This window comes from Balaenoptera acutorostrata, chromosome 21 (genome assembly GCF_949987535.1).
Source record: "Balaenoptera acutorostrata chromosome 21, mBalAcu1.1, whole genome shotgun sequence".
NCBI classification, from domain to species: Eukaryota; Metazoa; Chordata; class Mammalia; order Artiodactyla; family Balaenopteridae; genus Balaenoptera; species Balaenoptera acutorostrata.
The window spans coordinates 22,075,794-22,098,355 of NC_080084.1; the positions used below are offsets into that span (position 1 = coordinate 22,075,794).

Genomic DNA, 22,562 nt, shown 5'->3' on the forward strand with positions numbered 1-22,562 from the left:
TTTGTTTTTCCTGCCAAACTTTTAGAGCAATTCCAAGGAAGCAAGATGCATATTTTCCCCTAAATCACAGAACCAAAAATTCTGATAATTTGTAGCGCATTAGATTTCTCTTACAACTACAGTTTCAACAAGCCCCAAAGTCTGACATAAGACTGACTTACAGTTATTGCTGTAAGTGCTCAGATCAGTGTGGGTGCTGGCAACAGAGGAGGTGCTTCCCGTCCTCCACAGCGCAGAACTTTTCAGAGATGCTTTGGATTTAGGAAGCGGTCTAGGCAAATTCACCCAGGACGGCGGTGCAGTTTTCAAGGATGCAGGTTTTCCTTGGGGGTTAAAAAAAAAAAGAGTTTCCACTGCTATTCACTCCAAAAGCTTTAAGCTTGTAAACCTGAACTCTTACATGAACAAGTGAGTCAAAACGTAAAATGAATATTCAGAATCCCGCAGGAAGGGTTCCTGTAATCCTTAAGTAATTAACTCACGTCTTCTGTGACACAGAGACCAGAAGAGCCATTTGAGACAGAAGCTTTTAGCAAAGTTGAAATCAAGGAATAAACAAACTGACATGACTTCCCCCCATATCATTGATTAAAAAGTAAACACATTAGTGCATTCACACACTAAGCTACCATTTAAAAAATTGGTGAAAATTAAAAAACAACCAAAACAGGAAGGAAGAAAAAGTTAATTTGAGAAAAACAATTTTAAAATGCCTAATGCCTAACAGCAGGTGGTGCGGTACTATTAGCATCTTTTTCGTCTTACGTTTTCATCATTACTCTTTATTTGCCAAACTTAGATGGTCCTCACTCAAACTCCCAACTCTTGCTTGCAGCAAAAGTGTTTCCACTTAACAGCAAAACACGTATGGACGCGTCCCCTTCCCTGGCATCTTTCAAACCACACCATGCTGACGCTCACGCCTGAACATGGGCATTTCGCACGTCCATGCCTTTGCTCCAACTTTCTTCATCTCCATCTCTCCAGGAGAGTCCATTTTATCTACTTTACTCTTAACCATTGCCTTATATGGATGAATCCCAAATTCTCATCTGCAGCTCTGTCTTCCTCAATCCCAATGCCACTCACATTTTCAATTTCTTGTTGAACATTTCCAACTCGGACAATTAGACAACCTCCTGCCTACTTATGCCAACCATAATTAAATTTTCCTTTTTCCCAGCCCCAAAACATTGGAATCATCTTTCTTCCCCCATCAGAGTCTCATTTAATCTAACGTTAAGTTTCTCAATGCCACCTGGATCATATAAGTGAAGAATATCAAGAGTTGAAAAGGACCTTACCTGCAAATGATAGTGTCACATATTACTAACGGCACCATAAGGTAGTAAAGTAGGTTTTCCAAAAAGTAATGCTCACTGCTTTGTCCCAGTTATTTCATTTATAAAAATCTCATCTTAATAGAGAAAAAGAGCTGAAGTGCCTTAGGCCTGGCATCTAAAGTTCTCCTGTCTGCAGCCTCACCCTGTACTGAATCTTGTACATCAGTGTGAGCCCTGCTCCAATCACCCATTTTCTCTTTTTCTCCCTGACACCAGGATGTGCTATTCCAATTCACAAGGTACATCATTTCTTCTCAAAGAGGTGTTCCTCCCCTCAATTCAAATGCTACAAATCCTTATTCACCCTCTTACACGTTGCCTGAATAACTGTATTAGACCCCAAAGTTCTTTCTTTCGATCCTTTCCAGCTCCATCATGTTGATCTGAATGTGAAAACTAAGGTCATGACCCAATCTATAATCTGTGATTCCCCATTATCTGCAGGATGACATTATTTTTAAGCCTCTTAATCAATATTTAATTTTAAAGACATAAAAGGCAGCCCTAGGGTTGGTTGATTCCTACCCAATTCTTCCCCCTTATGCTTCGCCATGCCCCTACCTCTCTGTGCGTACACACACACACACACACACACACACACACACACACACCTTCTTTTTATTTTTCCAGGATGTTTTACTCTATTCTTTTGCTCTGCCCAACCCTGTGAATGCAATGGCCTTCTTTCCCTCCAGTCCTCAAACTCTACCCAGTGAATACAAAGTGAGTTGATGATTCTCTTTTAAATCCTTGCTGCATCACCCCAGGTTTACTGAATCACAGTCTCCCTTTTAACAAGATCCCCTGGTAATTTAAATACACATTAAGTCTGAGAAGTACAGTTGAGAATCCCAACCTCTTTTTGTAAAGCCTTTCCTTCCAGGACATTCCCTGCTGAGTGCCATGGACCATACCTTCTTTTATGCTTGGACCCATACTTGCTTCTGTCACGGCATCTGTTTCAATATGCCTCTCAGACTAGTCTCTACAGCCCCTGAGAACAGGAAGAGAACCTGATTCAATTCCGTCCCTGAGGACCTAGCAAAGTGTCTAGCGTGGTGTGAGACTTAATGTTTGCTGAATGAATTAATTTTTCTTTTGAGGCCAAAAGTAGGATGGGGGAAATAAGGAGAGGTTGGAAAAGGGTATAGACTGTCAGCTCTCAGATGCATAAGGTCTGAGGATAATGTAAGACACGGGAACTAGAGGTGATACACAGCGTTATCACTGTATTGAAATTTGCTATGAGAGTAGAACTTAAATGTTCTTACATACACACGATAAATATGTGAGGTGATGATGTGTTTATTAACTAGATGGTGTAAATCCTTTCACAATGTATATGTAAATAAATCAAATATCTTACAATTGTCAATTATACCTCAATGAAACCAAAAACTATACACAGAATTATAATAACAGTAATAGAGCTATTTAAAAAATTTTAAAGGCCAAGAGTGAAGGACAAATTTTGATAATGTTTTCTCTCATCATCTACATTGAAGCATTCAACACTTAACCAAATTTTACAAGCTTATTTGTCCTTTGTTAATAGACTCTTCAGTCTATCAATTAAAGGGAGACATTTTTCTTTACATTCCTTATAATAATTAGCAAATATAACCAATATTCAAGTAACCATTTGATTTTTTAATTTATATTTGGCCACTGGTTTTACCTGCTCTTGGAGGGATAAACAGATTTTTAGAATTTAAATTTACCAAATTGCTGCTCCTTCGGCAAAAACATTCTGATGAGTCGTCATCATTGGAAACAATGAGCAAGGCTGGGCAAGGGACGGATGAAAATTTGTGTGTCAGAGCCACAAGGCAGCCAAGGCTCAGTACGTTTGGAAAATTAACTTTTTTTCAGAAAGGGATATCTCATAGCTTTGTTTCTGAAAGCATCGTAGGTTTAGAGACATTTCTCAGTGTGCCTCAGAATTACTACACACCTGTATCCTCTCTGATTCCAACACACAGCCTGGCACCGGAAGCAAGCTTACCCCAAACCCAATTATCATTCCCCTGAACTGGCCCTTCCCATTTTCACAAGTCTCACTGTCACCCCCATCCAGCCCCACCCCTTCCATCTAATGGCAATTTGTGTCCCAGCCAAAGTCTTCCCTGTTCTACCATCACTCTTGACGAGCGGTCACTGAGGACACAGAATGATGCCCACTTCACCAAAGGATTACTCCTTTGAAACGGAGAAGAATCTTAACAGTGCATTACTATTACCATCCCCACTTTACAGATGAGCAACCTACGTAAGTAGTTAAACGGCTTACTTAGGTCGCACACCTATAACCAGTGACAGAGGGCCTAGAATGCAGGCAACTTACCACCTGCCCACTGTTCCCTCTACCGTGCCGTGGACAGACATGCCAGGCTTGGGGGCCAGCCTGAACCCCTCTTGCTAGGAAGGTGCTCCTGTAGTGAATGCTAAAACTGTGGGACCACAACAAAGGTACTTAGCTGCTTCACGAACGGTCCTAATGTTTAACTTCGTAGCAGAGTTGACCTAAAGTACCTGTGACTGGACTTTATATAAAGAAGCAGTAAAACATACACATCATAAGCAGTATTAAAAGTAAGACATTGCAACCCTGGGCTGAGCATCTCTGAGAAACCTAAACACAAAATTCTTCAACAATGAAATCAATACAGGACTGCTCTTACAAGTTCTGAAAAGACATTTACCAGTTTACTTCACACCATGTAACTTATCCCAGATGTGAATCATAACCATTTAAGATCTACCTGCAGAGACAGTATTGACCTTAGTGGTTTATTTTAAGCTCATGCTGTTAGCATAACCCTACATACAGACAACGCATTTGTTCTGATTCTGTAATTATAATCATCTTTTGTCTAAGGAAAAATCTGGAAAGAATAACATCTTCACTTTGCCTTATATAGTCTAACACAGAGATTCTACTGGATTTGAAGCATACCTTCATCAAACAAACCATTTACTCAGAAAACCACCTTGGAAAATCCAATTAAATGCACTGTTATTCAACAACAAAAAATCATTAAGGAATACCTTACAAAACTGAAAATCCATAAGAAAGATTAAGTCAAAAAAAAAGAACAATGTTAATATTACCCTATCTCTTTAAGTTTATACTTATCTATATATTGAAAAATTCCAGAAGGATATAGCAAATTTTTTATGGGCCTCTTATAGCATAGAGCACAGTGGGACATGGGGGAAAAGAGAAGGAAAGGGACAGAAAGGGGGAATTTTCCCTTCATACTTTATACACTCCATGTGAATTTTTTTTTTTAACGATAAGCCTACTTTTATAAAACTAAAAAATATTATTAAAGTCAATGTGGTCAAACATTTAATCAGATAAAAGATACTCAAGACAAAACAGATTAAAAAACTAAAAACAGATAAATTGGATCAATAATTAAAGTAAGTAGATTCTAATATTCTTATTTCTATACATCTGTAAGCATTAGGTATTCTTTAATTCTTTTAATTTTACTAAGAAAAAGAAAAAAGAAGTCAATGCCTTAAATTGATACTTTTATAGGCCATGATGAAAAGTCACTTTACTGCTGGAAAATTCTTCATGATACCATAATGGGATGTTTCCTTGGACTTGAAATTAAAGCCAAAGAATGAACTCATTTGCACCAGCTTGGTTATATTAATTGCTTTGATGTTTGGGTTCCACATAAGTTAAGTGAAAAAAACCTTCTTGACCGTATTTCCACAGGTGAGTCTCTACTTAAACATAACGAAAATGCTCCGTTTTTAAAACAAATTGTGGGGCCTCCCTGGTGGCGCAGTGGTTAAGAATCCGCCTGCCAATGCAGGGGACATTGGTTCAATCCCTGGTCTGGGAAGATCCCGCATGCTGCAGAGCAACTAAGCCCGTGCGCCACAACTACTGAGCCTGCGCTCTAGAGCCCGTGGGCCACAACTACTGAAACTTGCATGCCTAGAGCCCGGGCTCCGCAACAAGAGAAGCCACCGCAATAAGAAGCCCGCGTACTGCAATGAAGAGTAGCCCCCGCTCGCTGCAACTAGAGAAAGCCCACGCACAGCAATGAAGACCCAACACAGCCAAAAATAAATAAATAAATAAATTTATTTTAAAAATAAATAAAACAAATTGTGACAAGTGATGAAAAGTGGATACTGTGCAATATGTGGAACGGAAGAGATCGTGGGGCAAGAGAAATGTACCACCACCAATCACACCAAAGGCTGGTCTTCATCCAAAGAAGGTGATATTGTGTATATGGTGGGATTGGAAGGGAGTCCTCTATTATGAGCTCCTTCCAGAAAACCAAATGATTAATTCCAACAAGTACTGCTCCCAGTTAGGCCAACTGAAAGCAGCACTCGATGAAAAGCATCCAGAATTAGTCAACAGGAAACGCATCTTCCATAAGGATAATGCAAGACTGCATGTTTCTTTGATGACCAGGCAAATACTGTTACAACTTGGGAAGTTCCGATTCATTTGCTGTATTCATCAGACATTGCATCTTCGGATTTCCATTTATTTAGGTCTTTACAAAATTCTCTTAATGGAAAAAATTTCAATTCCCTGGAAGACCATAAAAGGCACCTGGGACACTTCTTTGCTCAAAAAGATAAGAAGTTTGGGGAAGATGGAATTATGAAGTTGCCTGAAAAATGGCAGAAGGTAGTGGAACAAAAGGGTGAATACATCGTTTAATAAAGTTCTTGGTGAAAACGAAAAATGTGTCTTTTATTTTTACTTAAAAACCGAAAAGGCACTTTTTGGCTAACCCAATATAATTATAACTCTTTAAATACAGCTATATAGAGGAAGTGACCTTTGGAGTAATTATCTATGGTAACTACGAATTATTATTATGAAATGAAAATAAAGCTACCCAAAGCGATAAAAATATCAACAATAAGTTACGGCAGAAACAAATCATACACATGTGAAACTGTGGCTGCAGATTCACTCTCAACCTGGAAGGACCAAATTCTCTCGTTAACGCTAATGTAGATGTTTAAAATTTTTGCTTTAATGGTAGAGTACTGTTGTCTAAAAATTATTTAAATAGACCTGATAAGCTGCTTACAAAATAAGTACTGTGCAACAATCGACAGCTTTCTGATGGACCAGGAAAAAAAAGGAGAAAGATCCTTTGCTTTAGCAACAAAAAGTAGTTGCACACACAGACATGTACACGCACACACACTATTTCTATGGATAAATGTATCAAATAGTGCTAGTATGATGAAAAATTACAAAAATGGGGGCATAAAAGATTTGAATAAGTGGGACGTACATGTTCATTCTTCCCTGAATTAACATATTAATTGATTACTATTCCTATCTAAATCATATGTGATTATTTTTAAAGGGGAAATTGGGAGAGTTTTTTTAAAAAACAATTTAAACTAGTCAAGAATAAGTAAGAATAGTCAAAAAATTTTAGAACAGGGCTTCCCTGGTGGCGCAGTGGTTGAGAATCTGCCTGCCAATGCAGGGGACACGGGTTCGAGCCCTGGTCTGGGAAGATCCCACATGCCACGGAGCAACTGGGCCCGTGAGCCACAACTACTGAGCCTGCGCGTCTGGAGCCTGTGCTCCGCCAACAAGAGAGGCCGCGATGGTGAGAGGCCCGCGCACCGCGATGAAGAGTGGTCCCCACTTGCCGCAACTCGAGAAAGCCCTCGCACAGAAACGAAGACTCAACACAGTCATAAATAAATAAATAAATAAATAAATAAATAAATAAATAAATAAATAAAAGAACGTGAATTTCTTTAAAAAAAAAAAAATTTAGAACATAAAAGTGAGGATTATAACTCAACACCAAGAGCAACAACAAAAAATGATTTAAAAATGGGCAAAGGGGCTTCCCTGGCGGTCCAGTGGTTAAGACTTTGCCTTCCAATGCAAGGGGTGCGGGTTTGATCCCTGGTCAGGGAGCTAAGATCCCACATGCTTCAGGGCCAAAAAGCCAAAACATAAAACAGAAGCAATAGTGTAACAAATTCAATAAAGACTTAAAAAAAAAAAAATGGGCAAAGGACCTGAATAGACCTTTCTCCAAAGAAGATATACAATGTCCAAGAAGCACATGAAAAATTTCTCCAAATCATTAGTCATTAGGGAAATGCAAATCAAAATCACAATAAGGTACCACTTCACATCTATTAGGATGGCTATTATAAAAACAAGACAGAAAATAATTAAATGTCAGCAAGAACGTGAAGAAATTAGAACCCTGTGCATTGGTGCGAGAATAGTAAAATGGTGTAGCTGCTGTAGAAAATGGTATGTTGGGTTCCTCAAAAAATTAAAAATAGAACTACCTTATGATCCAGCAATTCAACTTCTGGGTATTCACCCCAAAAAATTGAAAGCAGGATCTTCAAGAGATATCTGAATACCAGGTTCACAGCAACATTATTCATAATAGCCAAAGGGTGGAAGCAATCGAAGTGCCCATCAGTAGATGCCTGGATAAACAAAACGTGGCATATACATACCATGAAATATTTATTCAGCCTTTAAAAAAGAAGGAAATTCTGACACAGGTTACGACATAGATGGACCTAAAGACATTATGCTAAGTGAAATAAGCTGGTCACAAAAGGACAAATATTGTATGACTCCTCTTATATAGGTTACCTACAGTAGTCAAATTCATAGAAACAGAAGAATAGAATGGTGGTTGCCAGGAGTTGAGGGAAGGGGACAATAAGGAGTCCATGTTCAGTGGACAGTTTCAGGTGGAGAAGATGGAAAGTTCTGGATATGGGAGGGTGGCATGGGCTGTACAAAAATGGGAATGGACTTCATACCACTGAATTGTACACTTAAGTTGTTGAAAGGGTAAATTTTATGTAATATATATTTTACTACAATTTTTTAAAGTTTAAAAAGTTAGAAGGAGTTTGTGCTACTAGTTATTATAGTATATTATAAAATAGTAAAACAGTCTATTAATGGTAAAAAATTATATTGACAGATTAATAAACTGGTATATCAATCTCAGAAATACAAAAATTCAGAATAAGATAGTGGAGGTATTTCAAATCAGTGAAGACATTTATTTGTGATAAGATATTTGAATTTTTAAAAAATTAAAATGTGAGGAGCAGCATGGTGTAGCAGTTAAAAGTCAACAATCTAGAGCCAGACTGCCTAGGTTTAAACACAGCTCCGCCAACACAGGCTGGAGGCAGCCTTCTTTTTTTTTTTTTGAAAGGATTCTATTTATTCTTTTTTTTTTTTTTTAAACATCTTTATTGGAGTATAATTGCTTTACAATGGTGTGTTAGTTTCTGCTTTATAACAAAGTGAATCAGTTATACATATACATATGTTCCGATATCTCTTCCCTCTTGCGTCTCCCTCCCTCCCACCCTCCCTATCCCACCCCTCTAGGTGGTCACAAAGCACCGAGCTGATCTCCCTGTGCTATGCGGCTGCTTCCCACTAGCTATCTATTTTACGTTTGGTAGTGTATATATGTCCATGCCACTCTCTCACTTCGTCCCAGCTTACCCTTCCCCCTCCCCGTATCCTCAAGTCCATTCTCTAGTAGGTCTGTGTCTTTATTCCCGTCTTGCCCCTAGGTTCTTCATGACATTTTTTTTTTTTGTCCTCATATGTAAGAATGGGGGTGATTATAGTGGCACTTACTTCATAGGTGCATGTGAGAGTTAAATGAGTGTATTTTTAAATGCTTAGAACAGCACCTGGCACATAGTAAGTGACATAAATATTAGCTACTAGTTCTCATCTTACACCAAGAAGATATTAAAATTGGATTAAAAAGGAAACCAAAACCATACAAATTAAGCATAATTAAATACAGATCAATCTTCTCTTTCAGTAGAGGTCTTGTGAAGCATAAAAATATAGGAAAACTTAAAAGATGTATATGACTATAAAAACGGAAAAATTTTTAAATCACTGTATACAAAATAAAAAGTCATACAGTAAAACACAGGACAAAGGACAACAGATAATATCAAATCAATAACGAAGAATCATATACCCTAACAGTATAAGTAAGCAAAAGCTCTAAACAAGAATAAATTAAAATAGTCAATACAATTTTTTTTTCAGTTTAACCTTATCGTGGCTCACATCTTTCCTGGCTCCCCAACTGGCACTCCTAATCCCCATTTCCTTTGCTCACATCCTATAGAAGGGTTTAAAAAGCCAAATACTTGCGGTCCTAACCTTTCTTCAAATTAGGGGTGTGATCCGGTTTGTGCCAATAAGACTTAAAGATAAGGGTGCCAGAGGGTAAGGTGCTGAGTAAGACTTTCCCTCCCTGATAAAGGTAGGCAGGCATGTCAGGAGAAAGGTCCTTCGCTCCCAGCCTCTGTGCACAGCAGCAGGACTTAGCACTTGGAACTCTTAGCGACCATACTTTAACTGAAAAGTCACAGACAAAAGCAGGACGAGTGCTGAGGCAGGATGAGTGGAAGGACAGAAAGATGACATAATTGAACCACCAACCCAGGAACTGCCTCCCTCTAGCTTCCTGTTAAGTAAACGCACAGCCTTCTGGTTTAAAACGATCTGTGTCTTACACACATGCTCCTGTCCACAGCATTGGGTGCAGTTGACTCCTCCTCTCTCCTTAAGAGGCTTTCTTTACTTGGCCTCCAGGACACCACTCTCCACTGACTTCCCTCCTACCTTCCTGGCTGTTCCTTCTTGGTCTCCTTTGTGATTCCTCCCCCACTCTCTAGCCCTTTAAAGCTGAAGAGGACCCCAGAGGTACTTCAGAGACTCCATGCAGTTCCCCAAAGGTGCCCCCGACCTGTCCTCTTTCTACACGTCCTCTCTGGGCAATCTCATCCAGTCTAGTGGCTTTACATACCAGCTAACTGTTGATGAATCCCAAACTGATCTCCCTCTACCAGACTTTTCCTGTGCACTCTAGACTTGTAAATCCAACTTTCTACTCTACACCTTCACGTGTGTACCTATTATTTCTCTCAACGTGATTTCGGTACAACTGAGATCCTGAAACCCACCTCCCAACGTCCGTGTCTCCATCATCCTCCCCCACCTCAGTTCACGGCAGCAGCATCCTGCCACGGCTCACACCGAAATGTTGAGGGTTATCTCTGATTCCTCTCTTTCACTCTCAACCCTCATTCCAACCGCAGATCCTGTGGTCTTTATTTTCAACACGTATGTCTAAACCTGGCCCCCCTCTCATCCCCCCGCCCGACCCTTCCACAGCCCTGTGGAGCCTCGGTCTCCTGCCATGATTACAGCCATGCTTCCTCTTGGATGTTTCTGCTGAGTCTATTCTCTACACAGCTGGAACAGTGATTCTGTTAAAACTAAAGTCACTTTGGTTAAGAGCCGAAGTCCTTATGATTTTCAAGACTGTATATGATCTGCCTCTCCACTACCTGTCAAACCTCATCTCCTATTTCACTTTTCCTTACTTCATTCCTTGCTACTCCAAGGAGCTGTCAGTTAAGTTCCACCTCAGGGTCTTTCCACTTGCTCCTTCCTCTGACTGGTGTGATTTTCTTCCAGATGTTCATACAGCTGCCTCCCCGCAGGCCTTTACTCAAAAGCTACCTCTCTCTCTCTCTTTCCCATGCCCACACATCCCAACATTTCACACCCCCCATTCTGCATTAGTATTTTTTCTCTCTTTAGTACTGTACACTGTCAAACATCCTTTATACTTTATTTACTTATGAATAGCCTGTCTCTCCCACCAGAATGTAACTTCACAGAGGGCACGTTTTGATCTTGCACTCACTCCTGTACCTCAGCACTGTGACCCTTATATCTACATTTATCCAACAAATATTTGAGTGCCAAGCATATTCCAATTAAAATAAGATACCATTTTGCACTTTCCTACACAGTGAATATTTGGCAAGAGTGTTAGAAATTAGAAATGTCAACACGGGGAATATAGCCAATATTTTATAAAAACTATAAATGGAGTATAACCTTTAAAAATTGTGAATCATTATATTATACACCTGTAACTTATATAATATTGTACAGCAACTATACTTCAATAAAAAAAAGAAATTAGGGCTTCCCTGGTAGCGCAGTGGTTGAGAATCTGCCTGCCAATGCAGGGGACACGGGTTCGAGCCCTGGTCTGGGAAGATCCCACATGCCGCGGAGCCACTAGGCCCGTGAGCCACAGCTACTGAGCCTGTGCATCTGGAGCCTGTGCTCCGCAACAAGGCCGCGATAATGAGAGGCCCGCGCACCACGATGAAGAATGGCCCCCACTTGCCGCAACTAGAGAAAGCCCTCGCACAGAAACGAAGACCCAACACAGCCATAAAAAATAAATAAATAAATAAATAAATAAATAAACCCAAAGTTAAAAAAAAAAAAAGAAATTAAAGAAATACACATTGGCTAGGGTGTTGGGAAACGCTTATATACTTGGAGTAGGAGCACAGACTTGCACACTATTTTTGAAGAGCAACTTGGCAACGTGTACCAGAAGTCTTAAAAATGCTCACACCCTCTGATTCCACCTAAAGGAATGTATCTCAGTAATTTACCTGACCAGCGTAAGTACTGATATACAAAGTTCTTCAGTGTAGAGTTGTTTAACATACTGAAAAACACTGGAAACAACCTAATGTTCAAAGAAGTCTGAAGAAATAAATCACAGCACATTGAGATGATGACTACAGTCCTTTTAAACCATATTTTTAAAGAATATTTAAAAATTTAAGAATCTAGGAAAATAGGCACCACACCTTTTAAAATGAAAAAGAAAATTCAATCAACTAAGGAAGTGCCTACTGACTGTTAGGTATGGGGTTTTTAAAACAGTAGGAACTGTTTGTCCCCATTAGAAATATGTAAGCATATATGCATGAGAATATGCAAAAAGAAAAGGCATTGAATAGCTATAAATTGTGAAGTTAGACACTATTGGGCATTGACGAGATTAAGGATGTTCTCTCCCCCGCTACCCCTTCCCACTTCTAAAGTGCTATACTTTTTAAATAGCCTGCTGGGAAGGGGACATTGGAAACCTGATGTGACATTCAAATTAACTGGTTAAATTCAAGATAAGAGAGGGGCAGAGTAAGGTTCCCCTTGCTTGGGACAATGCCTCCCACATTCCTTTCTTGACACGGACCGACCTGGGCTCTGTCGGAACCTCTTCTCTTTGCTGACTGCCTGCACACCAATGCATCACATCCTAATTGCCCACCTGCCCTCCTCCGTATGTTCATACATCCTGTACTGACTGTCCTCAATCTTTATATTCCATAATCTGAACCTCAACTGTGCCTTCATTTCTACTTCCTAGTGTACCAGCCAAGTCCTGAAAAACACCTCAATCCACATGTATTCTTCTTATTTTTAATTCTGGGGTTTCAGTGTCAAAAATTAAACAGCAGAGAGCATCAATACTAAACCAAGACTGGCCCTTCTGTAATATAAAGGTGTACCTCTACTATATTACAGAATTACCTATATTATTATTCCAAGGAAGAATTTCAACGAAATTTGATATTTGTAATCTTACCCTCTTCTGAAATCCTACAGCTCTTTTTTTATAGTACTATAAGGACAAATGTGATGAGGGATGAACTTGCCATTACCCCATCTTGGCTGCTACCTTGAGACCACAAATCATGTCTTACTTATCCCACGATTCCTCAGGCTCTGGAGTATGGCTTGCACAGTTTACACTTTCAGTCTGCTAAGGGAACAAATTGCCTTCCAAAATGCAGAATTTCAGTAGTATATATTCTACATTTATATATTGCAAAATGTGACTTCAGTCACATTCTTGAGTTAGCTAAGGCAATATTGTATCAGTAGGGTACAAGAAACTGTACTCTGCATAACCATCACCATTTGCTTAGATTCGAGAGTAAACTCAAAAGATGAAGTCATGGCAGTACAGGTGAGTCACAACAGAAACACAGCAAGTCTCTCTTAAGAGGGCAGTAATTTAACAGAGAAAAAAGAGCATCCCACAAAACAAGGTTCTCATGATGACTCGAATTACACAGAAGCATAGTGTTCACGGTGATACCGTCAGTACCTGTTTCTGCAAGTATGTTCACAAGGTGTCTGCTGCTTCAGGTGGAGATTAAACAAAAATAACTTCCTGAGTCACAGGCCTGGGAACATGTGTCCCGCAACTAAGGGTGTAGTAAGTCAAAGGCTTAGACAGGTTGCATCCTTTCCCAGGTACCACGAAGATGAGCAAGGTTCTTCACATGTTCATCGGCAAATGTACTGACCTGGTCGTGAGTGAGCTCACCTGGCACTCACACTGAAAACTCCTAATATGAACCGAGGTGGGCACCTGGAGAGCCTCCAGTAACGAGCCTCCAGTCTCATTAGAAGTCAAGGTTCATGAACAGAGCTACTTTGAACAACGAGGTCATTGAGACTCAAAACTGAACACTGTCTTCAGTTTATTTCCCTTTCTAAGGCTACAAAAATAAATCAATAAAATCTGCACAAACTCCCCTGAAAGAAATCACCCAACCTCATAAAAATGAGCCAGAAAATCTGAAAGAGGAAGCTGACCATTCTCCACAGGTGCTAGTCTGAATCTGCACTCTTAACTCCCACTATTTAATCTCCACATGGATTTATATCTACACCCTCTGCACCCCCATGTCTGTTTCAGAGACTACCTTGCCTGTGCCCTGGACACACTCGATGGCCCGTCGCCTGTCTGCCACTCATCTGCGTCCTTCATCTCTTTACCAGCTCTTTTCCCACACGCTTCCTCACCGTCCACGTGTTTTTACAGTCTTAAGCCTCAAACATGCACACACACCTTTGAGGTGCTTTCTCAAGTCTTCAGTCTCTTCAAGTTCAACATGCCCCAAACTATCCCATCATTCTCTTTCCGACAACTTCTTCTTGCTGCTCTAGTTCCTATTTCACGCCATGGCCACCCAGACAAGAGAGCTGAGGAGACACTTGGGACTGTTCACCACCAGCAAAGCTGACCAGACTCTTGTCCTCCAAAACATTTTTAATATGTTCACTCTGCTTTTTTTCTTTTTTAGAAATATTTATTTATTTATTTGGGTGCGTCGGGTCTTAGTTGCAGCAGGTGGGCTCCGTAGTTGTGGCTCGCCAGCTCTTTAGTCGTGGCATGCTAACTCTTAGTTGCGGCATGCGTGTGGGATCTAGTTCCCAGACCAGGGATCGAACCTGGGCCCCCTGCACTGGGAGTGCGGAGTCTTAACCACTGTGCCACCAGGGAAGTCCCTCACTCTGCTTTCTATTACCAAATTCTGGTGTAACTCTTACAAGTTTGTGCCTAAACTGTTAGAACTAATCTGCCTCGACCTTCCTTGGGGTTCACCCATCACTTACCCCAACACACAGCCTACTCAAGGCATGTTGACCCTGCCCTCCACCATGTTCCCCAAACACTCCAGGTCTTTCATAAGGCTACATTTGCAACCCAGGGAAAGCCAGCAACCTTCCATGCCTGGCAAACCCCTATGGGCACATTCCAAGGCCAGTTCAATGTCACCACCCTTCTCCAGTCTTCCCTTGGGCTGAGTTAGTGGTGTTCCCTTTACTGTGGACACATAGTACTTCATACAAGTTTCCATTCAAATCAAGCCAGACAACATTTTACACCTGTTGTGTAAGAGGTACACTGTGCTGAGAGCTGGAAAATATAAAAATAACTAAGACCTGGGCTCCATCCTTATGGATATCTTCCAGATATGGAAGGAAATAATTATAGCACAGTGTAATAAATGCAAAGTATCACAGAGAACAGGACAGTTCAGCTGGGGTTTGAAGAACGAAGAGGTTGCCCTCCAATGGTTTTCCGAAGCCACCCGCCTTCCACCTCACCCTCCAACTAGTGAGCGCATTAAAAGGGCCTATAAGTCACGTGTATGTTCTCAGGATCTAGTAGGCTGCCCAGCACACAGCAGGCGCTCAAAGCATCTCTTGAATCGACAAATAAGACAGACCGCACAGTTATGGGTCATTCCACATCTGGAACAGTCTTCTCAGCATTACTTGCCAAGTGAGAATTGTGTGGAATGCCTGCAAAACGATCAAGAATTCACAGTGACGATGTTAATGAGGAAGAAGAGAGAAGACGCTAGTCTCCCAGGTGCCTCTAAGACCCTCCGTGGTTGGCCTCATGCCCAGTCCCTGCCCCCGCCCCCAACACACACACACACACACACACAGGGCAGCTCACTGGTCCTCAGGTTCCACCCCCCACTGCCTCACCTTGATCTTCGCACTTGCTGTTCCCTCCACCTGAGAGCCAAATATTGCCCTCCTTCACCTCCTTCATGTGTTGGCTCAAATGTCACCCTATTTAAAGATCTAACTCCCTTCCCTGCTTTGTTTTTCTCCTTAGCACTTATCTTACACACTAAACACTATCCACGTGTTTGATTTTCCGACCAGAATTTAAGCTCCACAAGGGCAAGAATTTGTCTCTTTTGTGCACCTCTTCATGCCCAGCACTTAGAACAGTTTCCAGCACAAGCAGGCACTCAATAGATCCTTGTTAAATGACGAAGTGAGTGTGTCAGAACTACTGTGTGTACGCAATGGACGGAGGTCAGAAGCATAGACCCTGGGACCAGGCTGTCGGGCCTGTTCCCTATCTCCACCAATTATTAACTTTGTAACTTTGGGCAAGTTGCTTAAACTTTCAAAACCTCAAAATCCTCATTTGTAGAATGGGAATAATCACAGTACGTATACGTCATGAGTTGTGAGAATTATACATTCAGAAAGCTTAGAACAGCTTTCATTAGCATTCAAAACACCTTACTAGTATTACTTTTCTTATGGCAAGAAACACTGAGATACATTCTTTAAAACGTGGTTTAACTACATACAAATACAGAAACATCTATAAGCAACACAAAGTTGGCTTTTAGAAATAGTTGTTAGATGATCATTTCTGGGTTTTAATAATTAACTTCTGCAAGCGTGAATACATTTCGCATAATTTTGCTTGCTATCTCTCAAACTCTTGCCTAGAAAGGCCAAAATGATACAAAAGTAAATGGAAATGATTTTAAAATCAATCTAACACTAAATAAACAAGAAATCAGTTTACAAAAACAACTGAGCAGGAAAGAAGAGAAACCTATAAGGGTAGGCAAGTCATTACAGGTTTGGGATGTACTCCTGGTTGGAGAGGAATTTATTTTACTAACCCACAATAAAATGAATTAACACGAAGGTTTACCCTTTTGAAATGGTCTTCAGTTTTCTTCTAGAGAAACATCTCTTTCATGAGGCCTTTCTTCAGGCTCTGCTATGATCAGATGGGCCCCTGAACATTCTTTTCCTCCAAATCCTAAAGCGCTTAGGGGCCTTTTCCACACCCCTTACAGATCCCTTTGTGCTGTTCTTCGGTTGCTGCAGGAACATGCATTCACCCTCCCCAGGCAGTTTAAAGGAGCCCCAGGGCGGGGGGGGGGTATATTTTGTTCTATTTCCGTAATCCTACCTGGCTCAGGCTGGTCACTGGCAGGTCAATTACATGTGTGCATGAAGGAACACACATATTTATAATCTAAAACCTGGTAAGAACAGGTATTACCTCTGAAAGAGGGTGGCAGGCGCTCTCTGAAGGTGCCTGACTGGATCTCCAAGTATTTCCTAAGCAGTTATTTATTCAGCAGCATTAATCTGCAATGACCATGTAAAATCATTTACATCATGGTAAATTGATATCGAATGTTAAGCCAAGAGCCCGACAAAGAGAAATGCCACAGTTTCCAAAGTATCCAGCTGAGCATAAGAATTTGAATTTTTCCAAAACTCACGGTCAGACTGAAAGTGTTTTCTTTAGACTAATAACGTGAAGGTTACGAGCATGGACTCCAGAGTCTTGTTACCTGGTCTGAATGTACTACCTCTGCCACTTTCTAGCTGCATAACCTTGACAAATTATTTAACCTCACTGTGATGGCTTCCTCTTCTATAAAATGCAGATAAGCCTCACAGAACTCTTAGGAGGATTAAATGAATTTATAGGTGAAATGATAAAGACAAAGCCTGGAACTTGGTAAGCATTTAATAAGTGTGAGCTTCTATCACTGGCATTATAATTATTATTAGAAATAGTTTTCCTTGCTTATCTCATCTTATTTAATTAAGTGGTTGAAACACATACATACTCCAAAGAAACAAAGATAGTTTGGATCTGGTTTGTTATAATCACTTATAATCTGGTTTCAGATAAACTTCCAGATTTTTTTAAGTTACTTTTTTATTTCCAGTTTTAATGAGATGATTGACATACATCACTGTGTAAGTTTAAGGTGTACAGCATGATGATTTGACTTAACGTGTATTGTGAAGTGGATTACCGCAGTAAGTTTAGTTAACATCTATCACCTCATTTAGATGCCATTAGAAAACTTTTTTTTCCCTCATAATGAGATTTACTCTTAGGATCTACTCTCTTAACAACTTTCCTATATATTACACAGCAGAGGTAACTACAGTCATCATGCTGTACACTAGAACTGCCAGACTTTGACAAGTGAAATGGAAAAGTGCCATTGGGTTTAATTACAATTCTTTCTCATATTCATTTCAAAGCTTCAAGAAAATGTCAATTTCAACTCCAGGTCTGGTTTTCTACTTAGTTCTCTGAAAGGATTTATTGAAAACCCCAAGTTGGCTGGAACATTCCTGCTGGTTACCTTTCAGGAGACTAACTTTGTGTGAGCACAGAGGATATCCATTTGGTTTCAATTTTCTAAGACACAAACACTTCATTGTACAGTAAATGGCAATATGCGCTCAATGATCCAAAAGCACATTGTTTTTGCTTCTTGATTTTCTGTTCTACTTTTAACTCTGTGACGATTAAGTTTCCTGTTCTCCACGACAAAACACCTCTCAATCTATTGTGAGCGTCCAAACAAGTTAGTTGCTATTAATATTTTTAAAACATAACACAGCATAATCAAGTTAGTCTTCCAACCATTAAAATAAAAAAACTCAAATGCAAATCCACAAGATTTCTGGTTACACTGATTTTTTTTTACATTTATATATGGAAAATATATACCGCAAACCAGGTAAGAGATAATTTAGTTTTTAACTTGGATTGAAAACTCTGAATGCATAGCTTAGTTATTAAGCTTATTTACACAGGTTAATAAAAGCTCAATAAATTTCCTGTCTTTTCATTAAGACCAAGCAGACCTAGTTTCCCCTCTTTAAGGCATGGCATTACGTAGCATACAGTAAAGGGACTTCAAAACTGTGTCACTCCTTGGTGGGATCACCTACATAAAAGAATCCCATCATTTACGATACATCCTGGGTACTGGCCTAATTTCTTAAAAGTGTGCGCTTCAGCGTTTCTGGGATTCGAGCACCATGTGGTCCAGAGAATCACACTAGTAGCAGACACTGCTCAGGAAATTAGGTGAGCTCCAAACTGCCCCTAGAAAGATAAGGACTGCAAAAGCTGATGGAGCCTGACATTCTCCAACCCTCCTACTTCACAGAAGCCCAGGGAGCAGAAACAACTAGCTCGTGCAGCTCCCTGGGGCCGTGGCGGTGCTAGAACGCAGCGCTCCTAACAACAGGCCAGGATGACAGCGGCCAGGGCCCTCTGGGCCGCGAAGCCACAGGTGCTGCTGACACCTGAGCAGGAAGGGGCTCCCCGTCATCTGGAAAATCCATAAGCCTTGTACGGCAGCGACAGTAAGAACCGAAGCTTTGATCTCACTTATGCCCCAACTCCCCAAACTGTGGCAACATCCAAAATAAGGATTGTTGCCTCTCCCGATGTCTTTAGCGCCTCTTCTGTTTTCCTCCCAAAGGATGAACACTTGGAGCTGACAAATTCCTCCTTCCCACTCAGCTCCTCTGGGGATAGAAATGGAAATGCGTGCAAACCCCTCTTCCGCCAGCCATACCTCTTCCTGGGTTTGCTCCTCAGGACCCTCAAGACCTTGATGCACAAGGCCTGAACCTAAGTAAATCACCCTTAAGACACGTCTGAGTGTTATAAGCTTCTCACACGACAGCTTCATAACAGGATTGGAAAATAAAACCTAAAAATACTAAGGTGTAGACAGGTAAAGAGATCCCCTGAGGATTTAGTTGGTTTTGTTAGTTTCTGCAAAATGTTCTCACATGTGTGAACACATAAGTCTTGAGGCACTTTTTTTTCCCCCAGACCATTCAACAGCAGTCACTGTTTTTAAAAGGGAACTTACTTCTAAATCTGTCTGACATGCCTTTCGTTTGCTCAGTGTTGTACCTGCTCAGATGAGGGGCATTCCCTGCAGAGTGCTCTTGCTCAACTGGAACGGCCAGCAGGCTTTTTGTCTTAGTCCCTGTGAAAAGGGCTGCCTTTCCCATTTCCTGTTCTTATTTTAACACAGAGAAACGCAAACCTCTGCCAATGTAGGAAGACACTTAACAGCTACTTTGGAAGCTCTCAAATTTTATAAATCGAACATGACTTTACTACTTCTAATATACAAACCAACATAAATCAAAGTTCGTATTAGAAAAGTTTAACTTTTTAGTCACCCTCACATCCCTGAAGATCTTATAATACATCTTTCCATAAAATTCAAGAAAAAAACTAGTCTCTTCATACATGATGAGGGCACATTATGAAACTAGTATATCACACCAGTATTATTAAGCAGTTAACCATTTGTAAAACATTTAAAAGTGAAATGACAGGGCTTCCCTGGTGGCGCAGTGGTTGAGAATCTGCCTGCCAATGCAGGGGACACGGGTTCGAGCCCTGGTCCGGGAAGATCCCACATGCCGTGGAGCAACTGGGCCCGTGAGCCACAACTACTGAGCCTGCGCGTCTGGAGCCTGTGCTCCGCAATAAGAGAGGCCGCGATAGTGAGAGGCCCGCGCACTGCGATGAAGAGTGGCCCCCGCTTGCCACAACTAGAGAAAGCCCTCGCACAGAAACGAAGACCCAACACAGCCATAAATAAATAAATAAATAAATAAATTTTTTTAAAAAGTGAAATGACAGACATTACATGAAATTTCTAAAAATCTTATATGTTCTGGTATAATGTTATAAGTCATAATTCTAGTTATTACTTTAAAATGTATATCTCAGAAATAACTAAAAAAAAAAAAAAAGTGAAATGACTCATATATAACCAGTGCCCAATTTTGTGTGTGTGTGTGTGTGTGTATGCATGCTTCTGAATAGCTTTCACGTTGCTTTATGCACATCTCTCTCCCCCCAACGAGCCTTTACGTTACTCAGGGATCAGGGCTGTGTCTTAGACTTCTTTTTCAGTCTTCCCTGTGCAAGATGTTGGTCCACAAAAGGCTAAATGCTTTAGTGACACAATGCATTAGAGTTCTATAACCAAAACCTGTCTCTCTGCTTCCTGATAGGACTAATTTTACATTCAAATAATTCATAAGCTGCTATAAAACACAACTGAGTTATTTTATGCTTACCAGAACTGGACACACGCCTTATCCTCTGGGGAGATACGGCTCGCTCAGAGTTGAGATTCCTACTGTCACTATTCCGCCTCAAACAGGAAACAGAAGGCCCCACTTTGGCTTTCGGACCAGGTGTTTTCCTCAAAATGGAGCAGTTGGGCTTGGCTAGACTCCTACCTGAGATGGTTGCAGTTTTTGAAGCAGAACCCTGTGGAAAAAATAATGAAGGCTTCAGTCCAGATCATACCTTCCCCACACCACTTCCTGGTGGTGTCAGGTACGCAGAAAAACACAATTTCTGTCTAAGCAGATATGCCAGATGGACATTTAATTTTCATTTTTACTATAAAGAAATTTAAACTCTTCATAGTTTACTCTTTGATTCATCATGATCTGCCTTTTGTCCCCATCAGGGAAACTGTTCCCAAGGTGACTGATGCCACAAATTAAATTCAAGCTACAGCTTTCAGTCCTTTTCCTAGAGGCCCTCTACATGGTCTCCAACGCCAATGATTCCATCATCGTTCTTGGTTTCTCTCACAGAGCTCTCTCCTGGTTTCCCTTCTGTCTGTCTGGTTATTCCATTTCTGGGTCCTGCTCTTCTATACCTTCAAATGCTGGTCATCACAAGGGTCCTCAACTTGGCCCTGTAAGCTTTCTCACCATATACTCTCCCCACGTGATCTTGTCCACTCTTTGCACTGCCACCTAAACACTGCTGAATCCCAAGTCCTCATGTCCAGGCCAACACTCTCTCCCGAGTTCCCCATATATTCAGTTTCTTTCTTCCTCTGCTTCACTTAGCGTCCATCAGGCACCTCGACCTAACAATGTTGACAATAATATTATTGTTGTTTTTACTGATCAACATACAGCCCTTACAGAATGAAAAATAAGTTCGAAATGCACGTATCAATTCATTTAATCCTAATAACCCTACAAGGTTGATACTTTCATCATACTGCATTTCACAGCAGAAGAACATGAAGCAGTTTCTAAAAATCAGATTAATTTTACCCGTCCATCTCAAAACTCAGCTCTTCTCATATTCGCCACCATGTGCCCAGGCACCCAACTTACACAATGAAAGCTATTTCTAGGGGCTTCCTTTCTTACCTCCTAAGCCCCTCTGGATGTCATTCTCGCCCTTCTCCATCTGCCTTAGTACAGGCTGCGTCATTGCTGGGATGCCTGGAACCATAGCCAATTCACCTCCCAGCCCACTGCTAAGGCGATCTCTCTAAAGTCCAAACTGGGCTAGGAGGCTTCCCTCCATCTCCCAGATAAAGTCGACTCTTCCAAATAAGGCCTTTTGGATATGGCCACCCTGCCACCCTCTTCACCGTGCTCCTTACTGTTCATGGTTCTGCACCCCCAGCTCCCATGATACTCACTACCCCGCGTCCCCTAAATGAGAATGTTTCTTCATCTTTGTACATGTTATTCCTTCCACCCAGAATACCCTTCCGTTCATCCTTGATCTTTAAGCTTCAGCTAGTGACTAACGTGCTCTCTCCCCTAGAAGTCTTCCCTTCCTTGACAACTCTCCCCATCGCCACCACCCTACTCTGCCGTGAGCAGGATAGAGAGTCTATACACACTCCCAACTGAGGACTTAACAGTCCCTTTTTGTTCACCTTCTGATACTACCCACTGTACTAGGCACTCGGTTTGGCCAGGGGCTGTGTCTTTCCTTCTCTAATTCCCAACAATCACCGTCATATAGAGCACAAAGTCAGCACCCAATAAAGGTTCTCATTCTACGTGTAGGAAATGAGAGCCTGAGATTTGCT

At 40.9% G+C, this 22,562-nt stretch overlaps 1 protein-coding gene across 1 annotated transcript in view; it reads right to left on the bottom strand.

The window, feature by feature from the left end:
• MTUS1 (microtubule associated scaffold protein 1) overlaps window positions 1-22,562 on the bottom strand; it is a 151,471-nt gene that overhangs the window by 74,761 nt on the left and 54,148 nt on the right. The window contains 2 exon segments of the mRNA XM_057537134.1: window positions 162-323; window positions 20,782-20,977. Of these exon segments, the coding sequence (XP_057393117.1) occupies window positions 162-323; window positions 20,782-20,977 (358 nt within the window).